At 36.3% G+C, this 16,596-nt stretch overlaps 1 protein-coding gene across 1 annotated transcript; it reads left to right on the top strand.

The window, feature by feature from the left end:
• The first annotated feature begins 4,363 nt into the window (after positions 1–4,363).
• Positions 4,364–5,314, top strand: LOC142422500 (olfactory receptor 8B3). The gene has a single exon (XM_075527872.1). It carries the CDS (start codon positions 4,364–4,366, stop codon positions 5,312–5,314), a length of 951 nt encoding a protein of 316 aa, XP_075383987.1.
• Positions 5,315–16,596: the final 11,282 nt, after the last annotated feature.

Raw genomic sequence — 16,596 nt, 5'->3', positions numbered from 1 at the left:
TAGATTGGACCACAAGAAGGACTCACCAAGACATATAATTGTGAAACTATCCAACTTTGAGGAAAAGAGAGAATTTTAAGATTAGCAAGAGAAAGGTACACAGTCACATACAAGGGAGCTCAGGTAAGAATATACTCAGACAGAGCAGCAAAAACCATGAAGAGGAGGAGAGAGTGGAGCAACATCTTCCAAAAGCTGAAAGGAAAAAACACCTGCCCAAGAATCCTTTACCCTGCCATATTATCCATTAAGGTAGATGGGAGATAAGAGTCTGCAAGGACAAGAAAAAGCTCAAATAATATGCTGTAAGACATCAAAACCTGCAGAAGATAGTGGTCGACTCACTATGGTCAGAAGATCAACATCCACTGAGCACAAGCAGGAGACCACCATGTAGCCCAACTCCATCCAGAAGCAACATGGCAACAAGTACAAAGATAAAAGAGCCTTAGAGGAAAGAATGGAGCACACACACAAACACAGCCACTGATATGAAGGGAGATAGGAAAACACCCAAAACACAAAGCACAAGATGACAAAAATGAATCTACAGATCATGAAAACAACTCTGAATTCCAAGGACCTCAATTCTTACATTAAAAGAAAAAGTCTTGATGACTAGCTCAGAAAACATAACCCAACAATCTGTTGACTGTCTGAGACACATCTTAAGCCCACAAACAAAAATAAACTAAGAATAAAAGGCTGGCAAAAAGGATACCAGGAAAAAGGCAACTTAAAAAAAAAGTAGGCGTGGCAATCCTAATCTCTGACAAATTGACCTCAAGGTTCAAACCATAAAAGGTGTCAAGGAGGGACACTATATAATGTTTAAAGGATCAGTAAACCAGGAGAGAGTAAGTGTATTGAATATTTACACCCCTAAATTGGATTTGCGAAATTGGTCACACTATTCAAAAGATGAAAAAATAAATCACAGAATCCATAATAATAGTAGGGCACTTTAATACACCACTAGTAGAGAAAGATAGATCACTGGGAAAGAAGCTCAGCAAAGATGCTATAGAGATAAACAATACAATTAAGCAACTCGACCTGATAGACATTTATGGTCCTTTCCATCCAAACAAACAAAAAAAATCACATTTTCTCAAGCCCACATTGCTCATTTCTGAGAATATAATACATACTGGGGCACAAGTTGAGCCTGAATAAAGTCCAACACATAGGGATTACCAGACGTCTTACTCGGATCACCACACTACAAAGCCAGAGATAAGAATGACCAGAAAAGCAAGAGCAAACAATTGGAGGATGAATAATGATCTTCAGTGACATGAATGGGTACTGGCCCAGATTTGAAAGGAGGTTAGGAAGTTTCTAGAAACGAATGTGTTAGACAGGGTTCTCTAGAGAAACAAAACCAGATTGCTAATAATTTATATGTATATTGATACAGATAGATAGCTATATAACAAGAAATGAACAGTTAAATTATATGCAGATAGATATATAAGACAAGAAATGAACAGTTAAATTATAAAGCAGTACAAATGGCTCAGTGAAACTCACTCCCATGAGAGAGTGGTGAGACACTGGCAGTCCTTCTTGAGGTAGTCCTCTGTAGAGAGATTCAGGCCATCCCGGCCAAGCAGCAAACAGCAAGGCAGGTCGCCAACAGTTAGCCAGGTCACCAACAGTCAGTCCCCAGCTCAAGAGATGTAAATTCCAATTGTGTGGTGAAAGAGGTCTTGATAAGGTGAACAGACATGCTGGTTTTGGTAGGACAGTCCCGATTTTTAACAATTTTTCCCGTGACTCATGGAGTTTTAAAAAGTCCCGATTTTTGGAAAGAATGAATGACAGGCTAGGGTATATGGTTTTTGGCTGCCATGTGGCTATTTGCAAGGATATGAGTTTTATCAATGGTGTTCCGTTTTACCAATGTTAAAATCTGGTCCCCTTAGTTGTGAAGGAACCTCAAACTAAAGTGACACAGTCCACAAGTTAGGTGTCCCACAGGTAGGGTAGCTGGCAAATTGAGGCACAGAACAAGCAAGCCAGCTGCACACTGGTCCGATGATCAAAGAGTGAGATACAAGAAAGGTGAGATTCACTGAGCCATTCATTGCCTCACCCTTCAATTAAGCCCACAGGTGTTTATTGGCCAGGCTGGCACAATAAACTAACTACCTCAGAATGAGAATGAGAATACAACGTATCAAAACTTATGTTATACTGTGAAGGCAGTTATCAGAGGTAGCTTGATATCAATAAATGCATATATGAAAAAAGAAGGGAGGCTTATGACTGATACATTATCACCAAACCTCCAGCATCTAGACCAGACTCAACAGAACACCCCTCCAATAGCAAAGAAATGAAATCATAAAAATCAGCGTAGAGTTAAACCAGTGGGAAGACAAAAGAAGGACGAAAAAGATTAATGCAGTGAAAAGCTTGTTCTTAGAAAGGAGCGACAGAATTGACAGATCTCTGGCAAACCTAACCCAGGAAAGGAAGGAGCAAACATCAATATCTAGGATGAGGAAAGAACAGGACAGCTACCTTGCCAACTGACTAGAAGAGACCTATATTTTTCCTATTCCAAAGAAAGGTGACCCAACAGAATGTGCAACTGTAGAACAATATCATTGATCTCATGGGGCCCTAGTGTAGTAATGATAACATACTGGGCTGGATCAGCAAAGTTGCCAATATTCTAACCAATAGTAATTCTTGGTGAGTTTTACCAAAGCATGCTGAATGCAAACCATTCTAATTACCCAATACTTTTCCTAATTATTAAAGAATAATACCCTCTACTCAGTGAAAGAATCATTTTTTCTCTACGTCTATTCATATGTAGAAATATCATTGATAAAGTACTTTAAATTAACATCATAAATGAACTGTATCATACATCATTTTTTTAAATGGCCAATGCTAACAATGTGAAATAGTCCACGACATTAATTATATTCACATTCTTCACATTATCTCATGCCTTTAGGATTATGTAGTCTCTTGTGGGAAGTTAACACCAACTATCCCCCTTGTAACACTAAAGGTAAACACCATAATTATTTTCCCTGTGGTACTCATTATGGGGTAAAGGTCCTATGGGAGTGGTATTTCTGGATCTATAATCAGGTAAGAAGGATTCTAAGCCCCAGGTTAATGTCATATACTCTGTGACATGGTTGTTCTGATGTCAAGTCTGTGGTTTACCTACACATCCTATTTTGAAATTCATAACTAGATCTTTGATTTATATCTCACAATGGCTCTTAGAATATTCAGGTTGTGACACCTGTGCAATGATCCTTTTACCAATTATGGGGGAAGAAGATTCTGTGACTACCTCTGATCAATTTTGATAGCTCCAAACCAATTCTTCCTCTGATACCTTGGCGTTGAAATGTATATATTGGTCAGCACTGATGTTATTTAGTGGAGAAAGGGTGAGTTAATCAAATTTTTATTGATCATTATCTCCGTTTCTGAAAAAGGAAACACATTGTATAGAAGTGCCATAATCACGCAGCTCTCTTTCTTAATTGTTCTGCTTATGTTTATTCCAGCATAGCTCTAGTAGTAAGTAGAAATGCAGTACTGGTTGAAATGACACATCCAATACAAGTAATACCAGAAAAAGAAGCGTTTTCTCTTTCCTGGATTTATTAAATTCCAAAATAAACGGAGAAGAGATTACATACATGTAATTTTCTTATTAATTTTAGCAAATTTGACCATTTATTAAACCAGCACCAAGATTAATTACAATTCTCTTTCCTGTGCTCATACAGAATCTAGGAAAACCCAGTCTCATCCTTCCTTCATTGTCTGTCTACCTGAGATGGAACAAAGGAGGGAAATGTGTTGATAAATATCCGGCTACTAAGCATATTCTAAATGCCTGGCACCAATTGTTGACATCAAGGATTCTTGTAGAAATAAATCTGCATACCCTACAGACAGTGAGGGAATCCTTTTTTTAAGGAGAATGTCAATAAAATCTTGTCTTTCTTAAAGTCCTCTCTTCAGTGATAGCCATCACAAAGGAACTGAGATGATGGGTATGGTAATGCAAACATGAGTTGGAACTTCTAAAGAGAGGGCAAGATCAATGCGATGGTCAGATGGAAGGCACTTTCTCCTCACTCATAAACAGGAAGACTTGTGGCTCAGCTACTCCACCATTTCATCTTGACCACACGCTAGCTCATAGAGAGCAGAAATAAAGGGGTATGTAAGGGGTAGGTGTGGCAGCACATTAGACCCCACACAATAAACAAGAGGTACTTGGATCTTGCCAATTCTCATCCCTTTGTAATGACAGTGAGCATTTGTAAGGATATCCAACTCATGGAATTTTCTTACATCCTACAGATCTCCAAATATGAAAATGCTGACAAAGAATGACTCCTTAGTGACTGAATTTATTCTTGCTGGATTAACAGATCGTCCAGAGCTCCAGAAACCTCTCTTTTGCTTGTTTCTAATGATGTATATTGTCACCATGGTGGGAAATCTTGGCTTGATCATTCTTATTGGACTAAATCCCCACCTTCACACCCCCATGTACTATTTTCTCTTCAATCTCTCCTTCATTGATCTCTGTTACTCTTCTGTGTTCACCCCTAAAATGCTGATGAACTTTGTGTCAGAGAAGAATATCATCTCTTATGTTGGGTGCATGACTCAACTCTTCTTCTTTCTCTTTTTTGTCATCTCTGAATGCTATATGTTGACCTCAATGGCCTGTGATCGCTATGTGGCCATTTGTAGTCCACTGTTGTATAAGGTCACCATGTCCCATCAGGTGTGCTCTGCACTGTCATTGGCTGCGTATGCAATGGGATTTGCGGGAGCCACTGCCCACACAGGTTGCATGCTTCGACTAACTTTCTGCAACTTTAATATCATCAACCATTACTTGTGTGACATTCTCCCTCTTCTCCAACTCTCTTGTACCAGTACCTATGTCAATGATGTAGTAGTTCTGATTGTGGTGGGTATCAATATTACAGTACCAAGTTTTACCATCCTCATTTCTTATATTTTCATTCTAACTAATATTCTTCGTATCAAGTCTACTCAAGGAAGATCAAAGGCCTTCAGCACTTGCAGCTCCCACATAATTGCCATCTCTCTTTTTTTTGGGTCAGCAGCATTCATGTATCTTAAATATACTTCTCCTGACTCTATGGACGAAGGGAAAGTTTCATCTGTTTTCTACACCAATGTGGGTCCCATGCTTAATCCTTTGATCTACAGCTTGAAGAACAAGGATGTCAAAGTAGCCCTGAGGAAAGTGTTGACTCAAATCCAGAAGAGAAACACATTCTAGCTGAAAGTAGTGATTATGCAAAGAAATTCAAGTACCTAAAAATTTTACTGGTGTTTTTCATGAGACTTTTACAACACGCTGATTCTACCAATTGTTTAATGTATGCTTTAAGAGATTTGGTTTTATCATTTCCATCATGGATATTCTTGTCAAATTCTTTGCTTTTTTATCTACTACATTTCATAAAAACTTTCCCAAATAATTCATAGTGTGTATTCACTAATTTTATTATTTCATATCCCTTTTAGTCTTGTTTCATTCCCAACCAGGACAGATACATTGAGTTACATAAATCATCTATGACAAATGTAACATATGGCTTGCTTACAGAAACACAGAAGTGTCAAATACATTAAAATGTTATCATTCGTAACAATAGTTTTACTTATGTAAGCAGTCAGACTTAACAAAATGTCACTACAAACTGTGTCCAGTGTAAGTTAGAACTTTATCCATTGTTTATTTTTTAATCCCCTTTTCTATTATTATTCTTATTCTCTTTTGAGAGTCACAAATCTGTAGCACATCCTATTTGCTTCTGAGATACTTTATTAACCCAGTGAATTTAATATTGAAAAGAGTAATTATAACTTCATCTTTCTTCTTCAAAGCAAACATTAACAGAAGGTTATTAGATAAATAATATGTACATATGTCAGGATAATGAGTTTGTAGGATGTTTTCTGTGTTAAAATTTTTATTTGTAATCTAACATGACAGCAAATATTTTTAAAAAGAGGTTATAATTCTCATTATGAACATTTCCTTATCACTAAAGGGAAGACTCTTCACATTAGGTTAGATGAAATCTTTTAGCCATTGATTTACTATCAAGTGAAGTATATCATGGATTTAAATGGATTTAAATAAAACCTCACTGCTGTCAAATAAATGCTGACTCAAATAAATGTGATCCTACAGCTCAGGGTAGAACTGCCCCCACGGGTTTCCTAGATTGTAACTCTTTACAGGAATAGAAATCCCCCTCTTTCTCCCATTGGGCAGTTGGTGGGTTAGCACTACTCTCCTTGAGGTTCGTAGCCCACCAGGTAACCACTGCACCACCAGGGTGCCCAAGAATACAAGTAGTGTATGTTTATATTAATAGCCTATGTTCCTAGAAACATTTTCTGAGATTATTTAATCCCTGTATCACAGTAAAGCAACACAAAATTTTAGTTTAGTTAATCTTTCCTTCATTTCTTTTTTAATATATTCAGAATATGTGATATACTGGAAAGTCAAAAAAATGTGCAGAATAGGAACTTCTGTGCAAATGGCAATAATAAACTTATTATATATAACGTATAAAATAAGTAATAAATTAAATTAATAAAATCAATAATAGATTAACTACAGCTTTGATGTTTTTTTCCCAACCATAGTTTCTTTTTTTATCCTATTCTATACTTTCTAATATGGTACCAAAATAATGTGATATTTATGCTTAATTTATTGTATTTTAATGTCTTCTATATTGTACAGAAAACTGAAAAATAGTTTACAAAATATATCTATACCTTTTACCTAGCTTCATACATCACTACAATAACCTTCCTAGGTTATTAACATTGATAGAATGCATTAATTAATATACTAAGACTTCTTCCATTTATTCAATTCCAACTCATACATAATTTCAAACTTACATGAGCTTTCCAAGTTAATCTTTAGAGGACCAGATTCATTTTGCTTTTGAGGAATGGTCAGTGGCCTTGATCAGCTGACCTTGCAGCTAGCAGTCCAGTGCTCACCCAACAGAATTTCCAGTGCTTCAATTAATGAACAAATATCATTAAATATTGCAATCTGTCAGAATATACTTTAATGTTTTTCATTTTTAATGTGGTGTGCATATACATGAAACAAAACATCTGTAATTTCAATAGATATAAAGTGACATTTACACTGAATACAGTGACATTGTTTTTGTTGTGAACATCTGCTATACTATAAAATATGTCATTAACAGAACAGATTAATATGTACATATATATCTATATATTATTAAGTTTATCACTTGACAGATGCATTCTTTTTTACTTTGATATGAAAAAGAGTGCACAAATTAATTTATATTTGAGTGGAATGGATATTAGATATTTACAATTTTTCATTGACTATGTTAACTCTTCTGGCTCTGAGAGGGGTATTTTGAGGAGATCCAAACTCTTGATATATTGTACTGCTGTAATATATCTGACTAGAGAGTACAATTAGCAGCATTGGGCTACTAAACTCTAGGTCAGCAGTTCAAAACTAGCAGCAGCTGTGTGGGAGAAAGAAGATGTTTTCTACTCCAGTGAAGAGTTAGCAGTCTTGGAAACCCACAGGAGCAGTTCTATCTGGTCCTGTCACTATGACACAGAATAGAATCAATGGCAGTGAGTGAGAACCCTTCACTGGAGCAGAAAACTTCTTCTTTTACCTCAAGGAGTGCCTGGTGGGTTTAAATCACTAACTGTAGGTTAGTGGCCCAACACAGAACCCACTATGCCATCGTTGTTCAGAGAACCCAGATAAAATAGTACATTTGAGTTCAATCAGAATGGAACTAGAATCCTCCAGTTATAGCATGAGCAGTTATCCCAGACACAAAAAGTATCTAATATCGTTTGTGTTAGTTTGGGTTTACTAGAAAATCAAATCCAGAGATACTCATGTATGTGTAAGAAATAGCTTTGTATCAAGAAATAATTATATATCACAAAAGATTCCAGCCCAGTACAACTTAAGTCCATAAGTGTGATACTAGTCCTTAAGTTCCCCTTCAGACTCACGCAATCACAAGCAATAATGCTGAAAGTAGGAATATCACTGGCTGGTGGGTGCAGAGTTTTGTGGATCCAATGGTGGTAGGCGCATCTCTAGGGCTTTGGTAGGTCTCAGAATGGCTCCCTAGCATGAAAGTAAAGGTAGAGAGCTGGAGGATGGGGAAGGGGGGCTGGGGCGCTGCCTCTAGAGAGCCATTTATCTTGGTCACACCTCCAGAAAAGGTCATCAAGCTGCAACCTGATTGACAGACTAAACTCCACCCATATTTTTCTAAAGGTGCCATGTTGGAACATGAAACCTAACTAGCACACTGTTTAACTAGCACCCTTTATCTGAGTTTTTATATATATATATGCCAATTTACAGAACAGGATAAATCTTAAGCTTGGTTTATAGATATGTCTATTGTGAATATATATGCCCAGTAAAAGATACACACAAGCATACATGAAAAAATAGGGAAAGATTTCCCTAATGGGTGGCGAATGTACAATTTGAGAATGGTACATGCTTATTCACTTTTAATAGTAGAAGAGTTACAAGAGGTGAAAATACAGTAAGCTGCTGTCATGGGAAAGCAATATTACTGATTTATGAAGATTATAGGACAGTAGTGCTGGCTGTCCTTCAGTACACGGGAAAACAAAAAATTAGCAGTTCTAAAATGTCAGTAGTGACAAGGCTGAGAAACCTGTTATAAATATGGCTGGAGCTAAAGGGAAGCTGCCCTTTCCTGTATGCTAAAGAGAGAGGCATAGTGGGTAGTGTATTGGGCTGGAAACCACAAGGACAGCAGTTTGAACCCACCACCCACTCTGTGGGGAAATGATTAAACCTTAGAAACCCTGAAGGGTGGTTTTATTCTGTCCTGCAGGATCAACTTTAACTTGATGATTTTGGTTTGATTGTATGTGCCAGGCACAATTCTAATACATTATGTGAATTAACTAATGCAATTTAATCACCAACGAAGATTCAAGAGTCTGAGCCGTTAGATCATTGTCTAAAATAGCATCGCTGGGCAGTAAAGAAGTCTAGGTTTAAATTCAGTTTGGTTGGAGGGCCCTTTCTCTAAACTACTTTGAAACAATATCTTTTTTGGGGTGAAATCCAAAGTACGTAGAGTACTAGAGCAGTAATTTAAAATCTCCGAATGCAATCCCACAGACTAATTGGAAAGCACTGCAAAGGTTAAGGGGTCATTTTTGAAGCTTCTTTATTAAAAACTATGCATAGATGCTAGGGAGTAATCAGGAGAGAGACAAAGGAGGGCCTTCATTTCCCTACACCAAGGACTCCGAATTCCTGGTGCAAACTTATAATCTAAGAAGAACATTGAGTCTCAAAGGACACATTATTAGTTCTATGACACAGAATGATAAAACAGGCTCAGTGATGTCTGCCTCAAAGAGGCTCGTTCAACTTGGGAGGAAATCACAAGTGAGAGAGTAATTTCTGTAGCTCTGCCTGCTACTCGCTTCCACCCGCCCCCTCCAAGTACTTTTCCCGTTTCTGTCAGTCCTTCATTCATTTCAGTTTTTTGTCTTTACTCTCAAATTGCTGAAGCTTATAATTCTATTCTATTCTATTCTCCCTTTTGTTATTACGAAAATTAAGTTTCAGAGTGGATCATTAGCTTGACAGATGTAAGCCTCATTTTATTTGCATTTTTTCAAGTGTTGAGCATTATGTATTGATAGACATAGCCTTTGATCACTCTGTGGTAATCTGCAAGACTATGCTATACATAGTCCCTGTGATTCTAAAGCTCTGTACTCTGTTGAAATCAAGTTTCTATACGATGGTGTTTGCTGACTCAATCATACAGGGAAATTCATAAGGCTTATTTTTTGTAACTCCAACATCCTCTTTACCAGCTCTCTGGCAACAGCACCAATGCCAATGATGATCTTTATTTTTATCCTTTATATTTTAAAAAACATAAGCCTTTAAAAAATAATCGATAATTAACATATCATACAATGCAATAGTTCACCCTATCACGAAGTCATCATCACAGTTTTGTATCTTACCCCCCCGCCTTCTTTTACACATTGATATTGATTCCCAGTTGCTCCCTCCCTCTCCCTCCACGTCGCTGAGTAATCATTAATCCTGTTATTATCTTTGCATTTCCATCGATCCTAGTTTCCCTATGCAGATAACTAACCAACACTGAGACATGCACCAAGCAAGGATCCATTAACAATGGCCATTCAGAACCAATAGAGACCTCAATGTAATAGAAGGCAAATAATATTAAAATTTTATGTGAAAATTACATTGGGTCCATAGGAAGATCATATTGAAAAGATGCTACATTTCAGCATGAGTATAATCACTAAAATCCCATTTAAAATGCTCAATATCTGACTTTGGGCTTATGGTTTCTAGCCAATGTGTACTGGTATATTCACTGGAGATTAATTTCACATCATGACCTTGCAAATGGATTTTGAGCTACCACTATCATGCATCGTTTTCTGCAATCTGAGTGTTTAGGATTTGGGCCTGGTTGTATTCCCTTTTCTATATCTGAAATTTATTATTAGCTATCTGACTCCTCACTTACGTGGCTGCTTGTTTTGAGATAAGTCTTTAATATCCAAGATGCAATTAATCATGAAAACTGAATGCCATCCAGTTCCTTCATTACACTTTACTCTGGCGCCCATGTCTCCAGTGATGTCTTCCCTGGGACAAGTTCCAATCAGAGACATATTATAAGAACTAATTATTCTTATACTAAGACTACAATAAAGTGAAAGCCCACTGACTGTCCAAAGTTTATTTGCATACCCCAATATATACATACATGAACTACCCCTGCCTCTTAATCTCACACAATTCACTGATAATTCTTGTAGGAATATCTGTTAAGAAGGGGTGATGGTAAAACTGTCCTGTGGTGGCAATCTGTTGGCTTTCTTTTACTTCACCTGACTTGGGAGACTGGCCATGTCAACAATGAGGTCACCTCTCTTGGTGTGATTCTTGAAGTGTTGTGATACGGGGGTAGTGTGCATATTTTGTGGGAACTGGTTATGTATCCTGCTTCATTGGTTGGGGAAATCTAATTAGCCTTCATGTATTGTTAGCCAGTGCCTGTATTTGTCTTGGGTTTTTTCTTGTAGTATTGAACTCATACAATATTTGCGTTTATGTGATAGACTAATTTTATGATGGACTAATTTCCCTCAGCATAATGTTTTCCAGTTCCTTCCATATCATGAAGTGTTTTGTGATATCAACAACATTTTATGGATGCACAGTATTTCATTCTGTGTATTAGAGGTTTAAAATTTTTTTATTAACTGGGAAGTAATATATCTATTGTATCATTCCATAGTTCAATTGTGTCAAACAGAATTATGCAATTGCTACTACTTATATGCATTTGGGTTGCTTCAGTTTCTTGCTCTTGTAGACTTTGCTGCTAGGAACATGGGGGAGCATATATCTGTTCTTGTTCTTTCTCTTGCTCAGTAGGGTGTGTGTTCAACAGAGGTACTGCTGTTTCGGGTGGTATTGAAAAACTAGGTCTAGTTCTTTTTGGAAGTGCCATCTTTCCCCACAATGGTTGTACATATTTGCCAATCGCACCACAGTGTATAAATTCCAGTCTCTCCACCCTCCACTTTTGTTGCTCTCTTTGTTGGTTTTGTTAATTTGCTATTGTTGTGAATGTTTGATCTCATAATTGTTTTGATTTGTATCTCCTGATGACGAGTAATCATCAGCATTTCCTCATGCGTTTGTTAGTCATTTGAATGTCTAATCTGACGAATACTCTGTTCATATCTTTTGCCCAAATTTAAATTTAGATTACTTTCATCTTTTTGGTATGTTGTAGAATTTCACATATTTTAGTGATTAGTCCCTTGTCTGTTGTGTCATTGTTAGTTTGTGTTTGTTTTTTGTTTTTACATACTCTGTGTTCTCCTTTTACTCTTTTGATGAAATTTTTTGATACTCATAGTGTCTTATTTTTAATAAATTCTAGTAATCTAATTTGTCTTTGCTGTGTGTTTCCTTTATTATTCTTTAAAATCTTTTTATGGCCTTCTATGTTGCCTTTAAATTTGTCCCAATTTTGTCTTTGGTGATCCTTATGGCTTTGGCATTTATATTTACCTCTCTGACTCACCTTGAGTTAGATTTTGGGGCATAGGGTGAAATGTGAGTCTTTTTTCGTTGTTCTGCAGATGGAGATCCAGTGTCTCCAGGACTGCTTACACAGACCTATTTAAACATATTTTGTTTGGTATAAGCCCATGAATATAGGAATTGGGATTCTAGACATAATCCTAGTTAGAATCAAATTAATATTAAACACACCATACCTATGTGTCACAGTAGTACTCAGAAATTCATAGTAGTGAGCCCATACATTGATCATTTTTATATACATATATGTATCACTATTCTTCTTTCTATAGAGAACACAGCCTAACATGTATAATAAGAAATAATATACCATAACCAATTATAATTTATTCTTGGAATTATAGTGGTTCAGCATTGAAAAATATCAACCAAGGCAATATACCATTTTAATTGAACAAATGAAATTAACTATGATCACCTCAATAGATGAACAAAAGGCATATATATGAAAACCAATATCTCTTCCTGATAAAACACTTTGCAAAACTGGACTGGAAGGGAAACTACTTCACATTATTGACCAAACACAGTGAAACTCACGGCTATCAAGTCAATTCTGACTCATAGCAACCCTGCGCAGCAGAGTAGATTTCCACTTGAAATTTCTCAGACTCTAACTCTTCATGGAATAGAGCCAAATTTTTTTTCTCAAAGAGCCTGCTATTTCTATCTATCGAACTTGTGGTTCACAACATAACATGTAGCACACTGAAGAACCAGGACTCGTAGGTGTATTAAAAATATGTCTATTTCTTTAACCCAACAATTGACTATTAAAATGTTTTCTAATGAGATAATATAAGATATATACAACAATTTATTTACTAGAAATATGTGTATATCACTCTGAAATATGCATTCCTTAAATATGCAGGCTGAACCTGTAGTCCTCCAATTCATTTGTAAGGATTTTCAATCGCCAGAAGAACAAAAGAAAACAGCTGTGCACTTGTGAAATATACTATTCAAATAAATGCTATTTATGTGTAAATTTAACATGCATGTATATATGATCAATATTATGTTAAAACTTGTCTCACTAGCTAGCATTTTAACAGGCCTGAGTCTATGGTAGCCACTTCACTTGATTGTGTGTGTATATATATTGATGTAGGGTACTTTGAAAAGAAGTCCAAAGGGCCCTTAGCTAGTCTAAAAGGCTGGGGGAATTTTTAAATTTAATATTTATTAGCTTTTGTATCACATAGCTAAATACTCTATGGGCCCTTTTCTATAGCACTGGTGAATGGATTTATCTTCCTACCTTTATATTAGTGGGCTAGCACAAATTTCTTGTGCTTTTCAAACCTCCATATTTGAACATGAGAATTAGCAATTTTTAACAAGCAACTTTTATTCCTTTGAGATGAAATCCTTTTGGAATTTGGAACTCAGACTTCACTTTCTCTGCAACATTCATCAATTAGAGATCAATTCTCTAAAATTCCAAAGGAAAATAAACATTTTTAATAAATCCATAAGGCCTTTCTCTCCCTTAGGGCACAGAGGAGGCTTGCCTTGTGGAGTTCATTTCATTTTTCACTGAGGAATTATGGATTCTTTGCCATGTGCAATGAGATTAGGAATAAGCATTGGGACTAATTAGAACAATTGCCGTTTGTGGGGAAATTGTACACAATTATTCCATTAAAGGCTGTGTACTTGAGACCAATTTACTTACTTGTGCCCTTTCCTTCATGATTCAAAGTTTATTGCCATGTAACTTTGATGTCATAGTTAGAATCAATCATGTCCTCATTTTTGGTGAACCTTAAACTGTACCACAATGCACCCAGGCTGTATAATAGTTATTCTATAATACTGTGAATCCTTACCCTACCTAAAATAAATACACAGCACATTGTCCAGCAGACACAGGGGATAAATCATACTATGATTACATTTATAAGAGGAGATTTGAAGCAAAATACACCAGTACATTTGTTTCCTAAACACATTTTGACTTACTCTGTGGAATATAATGATTGTTCATCACTTGCTAAACAATATCAGTGTAACAATATGAAACACTATGCAAATATCCTGGACACTATAGCATAAAGATATAATGAGAAGATATAGTCCTAAACAGAGCTTGCAGATTAATCAGTCTACATTTTCCAGCTATGCCTGTGATAACATTTTTAATTCTTTTGCATACATCCAGGAGGTAAGGTAATTTTGTACAATATGATGTTTCTTGTATTCTTAAAAGAATATTTTAGTTTTTGTTTTTTATGTTAAAAATATACACTGCAAAAATACATCTACAACATTCGATAATTATTACATGTGCAGTTCAGTAACAATGACTGCATTCTTCAAGTTGTGAAACCATTCATACCCTCCAATAATGACTTACATATAAAATATGTACTGTCTGAACCATGTTCAGTAGAACTATTGCTTCCATCATAAAGATTACTTCCTTGATATTTTTGTAACAATTATCTTACACAGTATTTGCCCTTCACTAATTGGTTCCTTTCACTGAACATAATATCCTCCAGGTTTGTTTATCAGTTGCTTTGCAGAGTCAACATTATTCTTTGATGCTCCATTGTATTTCACTAAGGATATGTCCCATAGTTTGTCTACTCTGTCATTGGTGGACATTTTAATAGATGCTCCCACCATTTTGCTATTGTGAAGTGTACTGTTATGAACGTGAGTGTACATATCTATATCATAACTCTTATTTATATAGGGTATATTCCAATTATTGGGATGGCTGGGCCATATGGTATTTCCAACTTTTGAAGAAATGCCATACCATTCCCCATAATGATTGCACCATCTGACAATCACACCAGCATATGAATGCACGTTCCAGTGTCTCCACACCCTCATTAGTATTTATTTTCTGGTCTTTTGAACTTTGATATTAAGAGAGAAATGCGATCTCATTGAGTTTTCATTTCTCTAATGACTAATGAAGGAACCACAGTAGTTTGGTGGGTTAGCTCAAGGTCAGTAGTTCAAAACGCTAAGCTACTCTGTGGGAGAAAAATGAAGGTATCTGCTCCCATAAAGATTTACAGCCTTAGAAACGCACCAGTGCAGTTTTATCCAAGAGGGTAGCTAGGAGTTAAAATGGGTGTGTGTGGGGGTGTGCCCACTGGTAGCTTAGTGAGTAACATATTGAACTGCCAACTGCAATACCAACAGTTTGAGACCAGCAGTCACTCAGTAGGAGAAAAATGAGGCTTCCTACTCCCACAGAGTCACAGTCTTGGAAAGGCACAGGCACAATTCTACCCTGTCCTATAGGGCTGCATTGAGTCATGAATGACTCCGTGGCTGGGAGTGGGTGAGATGAGTCCAAACTGACTGTTAACAGTAAGTTTTGAATGGCTAGTGGTTGAAGCAGTTTGGTTATTGGCTGCCTGAATATTTTCATTGGTAAAGTGTTTGTTGGTATCTGCTCCCAATTGTCAGTACAATTTACTTTTTCGTTGTCGTGGAGTTGAAGTCTTCTATAAATTTTAGAGATGAATTCTCTTTTGGTATGTTGTTATCAAAAGCATTTACCAGTCCGTGGATTCTTCTTTCACTCGTTGATGAAATCTTTTGTTGTAAATGTCTAATTTTAGGAGGCCCCTGTCATATTGTTTATTTTCTGTTGTTAATGTGTTTTCATTTATGTTCAATAGTGTATTTATGTCATATATTCCCCCAAAAACCACTGTCTTTGAGTTGATTCTGACTCATCGTGATTCTGTACAGGATTTCTGAGATTATGTCTTTATGGGATCAGACATCTTCATCTTTGTCCCAGTATAGCAGGCCCTAAATTTTTCCGTATTATTCACTGATTATAGTTTTAAGTTTTACATTTAGGTCTTTGACCTCTTCTTATGAGTTATAGGCCCTGATACATTTTTAGCAAATGAATTTCCAGTTTTAAAGGATCATTTGAAAAGAAAACTATTTCTTCTACATTGGTGATTTGGCACTTTGTCAAAACCAGCTGTCAATTGATACTGGATTCTCAATCCTGTTACCCTGATTTATATGTTTGCTATTGTACCAGATTGCCTTATCTTCCATAATTATAAGTCTAGTAGATATTCAGATCAGAATGTTTGAGGTCTCTCAATTTGGTTCTTCAATGGCACTTTGCTTCTCTGGGATCTTTCTTTTCTACATGGAGTCGATGCTTATTCTTTCCTTCTCACTGAAGAACAAGGCCGAATTCTGCATGGGAATTGTGGTTTATCTGTAGATCACTTTGGATAATTCTGACATGTTTTTAATCATGAACACAGTGTAGTCTTTCATTTACGTAGATCTGTTTGGGTTTCTTGCAGTAATGTTTTATTGTTTGTTGTAATTTGTCA

The sequence above is a fragment of the Tenrec ecaudatus genome, chromosome 12 (genome assembly GCF_050624435.1).
Source record: "Tenrec ecaudatus isolate mTenEca1 chromosome 12, mTenEca1.hap1, whole genome shotgun sequence".
NCBI lineage: Eukaryota > Metazoa > Chordata > Mammalia > Afrosoricida > Tenrecidae > Tenrec > Tenrec ecaudatus.
This window is presented reverse-complemented; position numbering and strand designations above follow the sequence as displayed.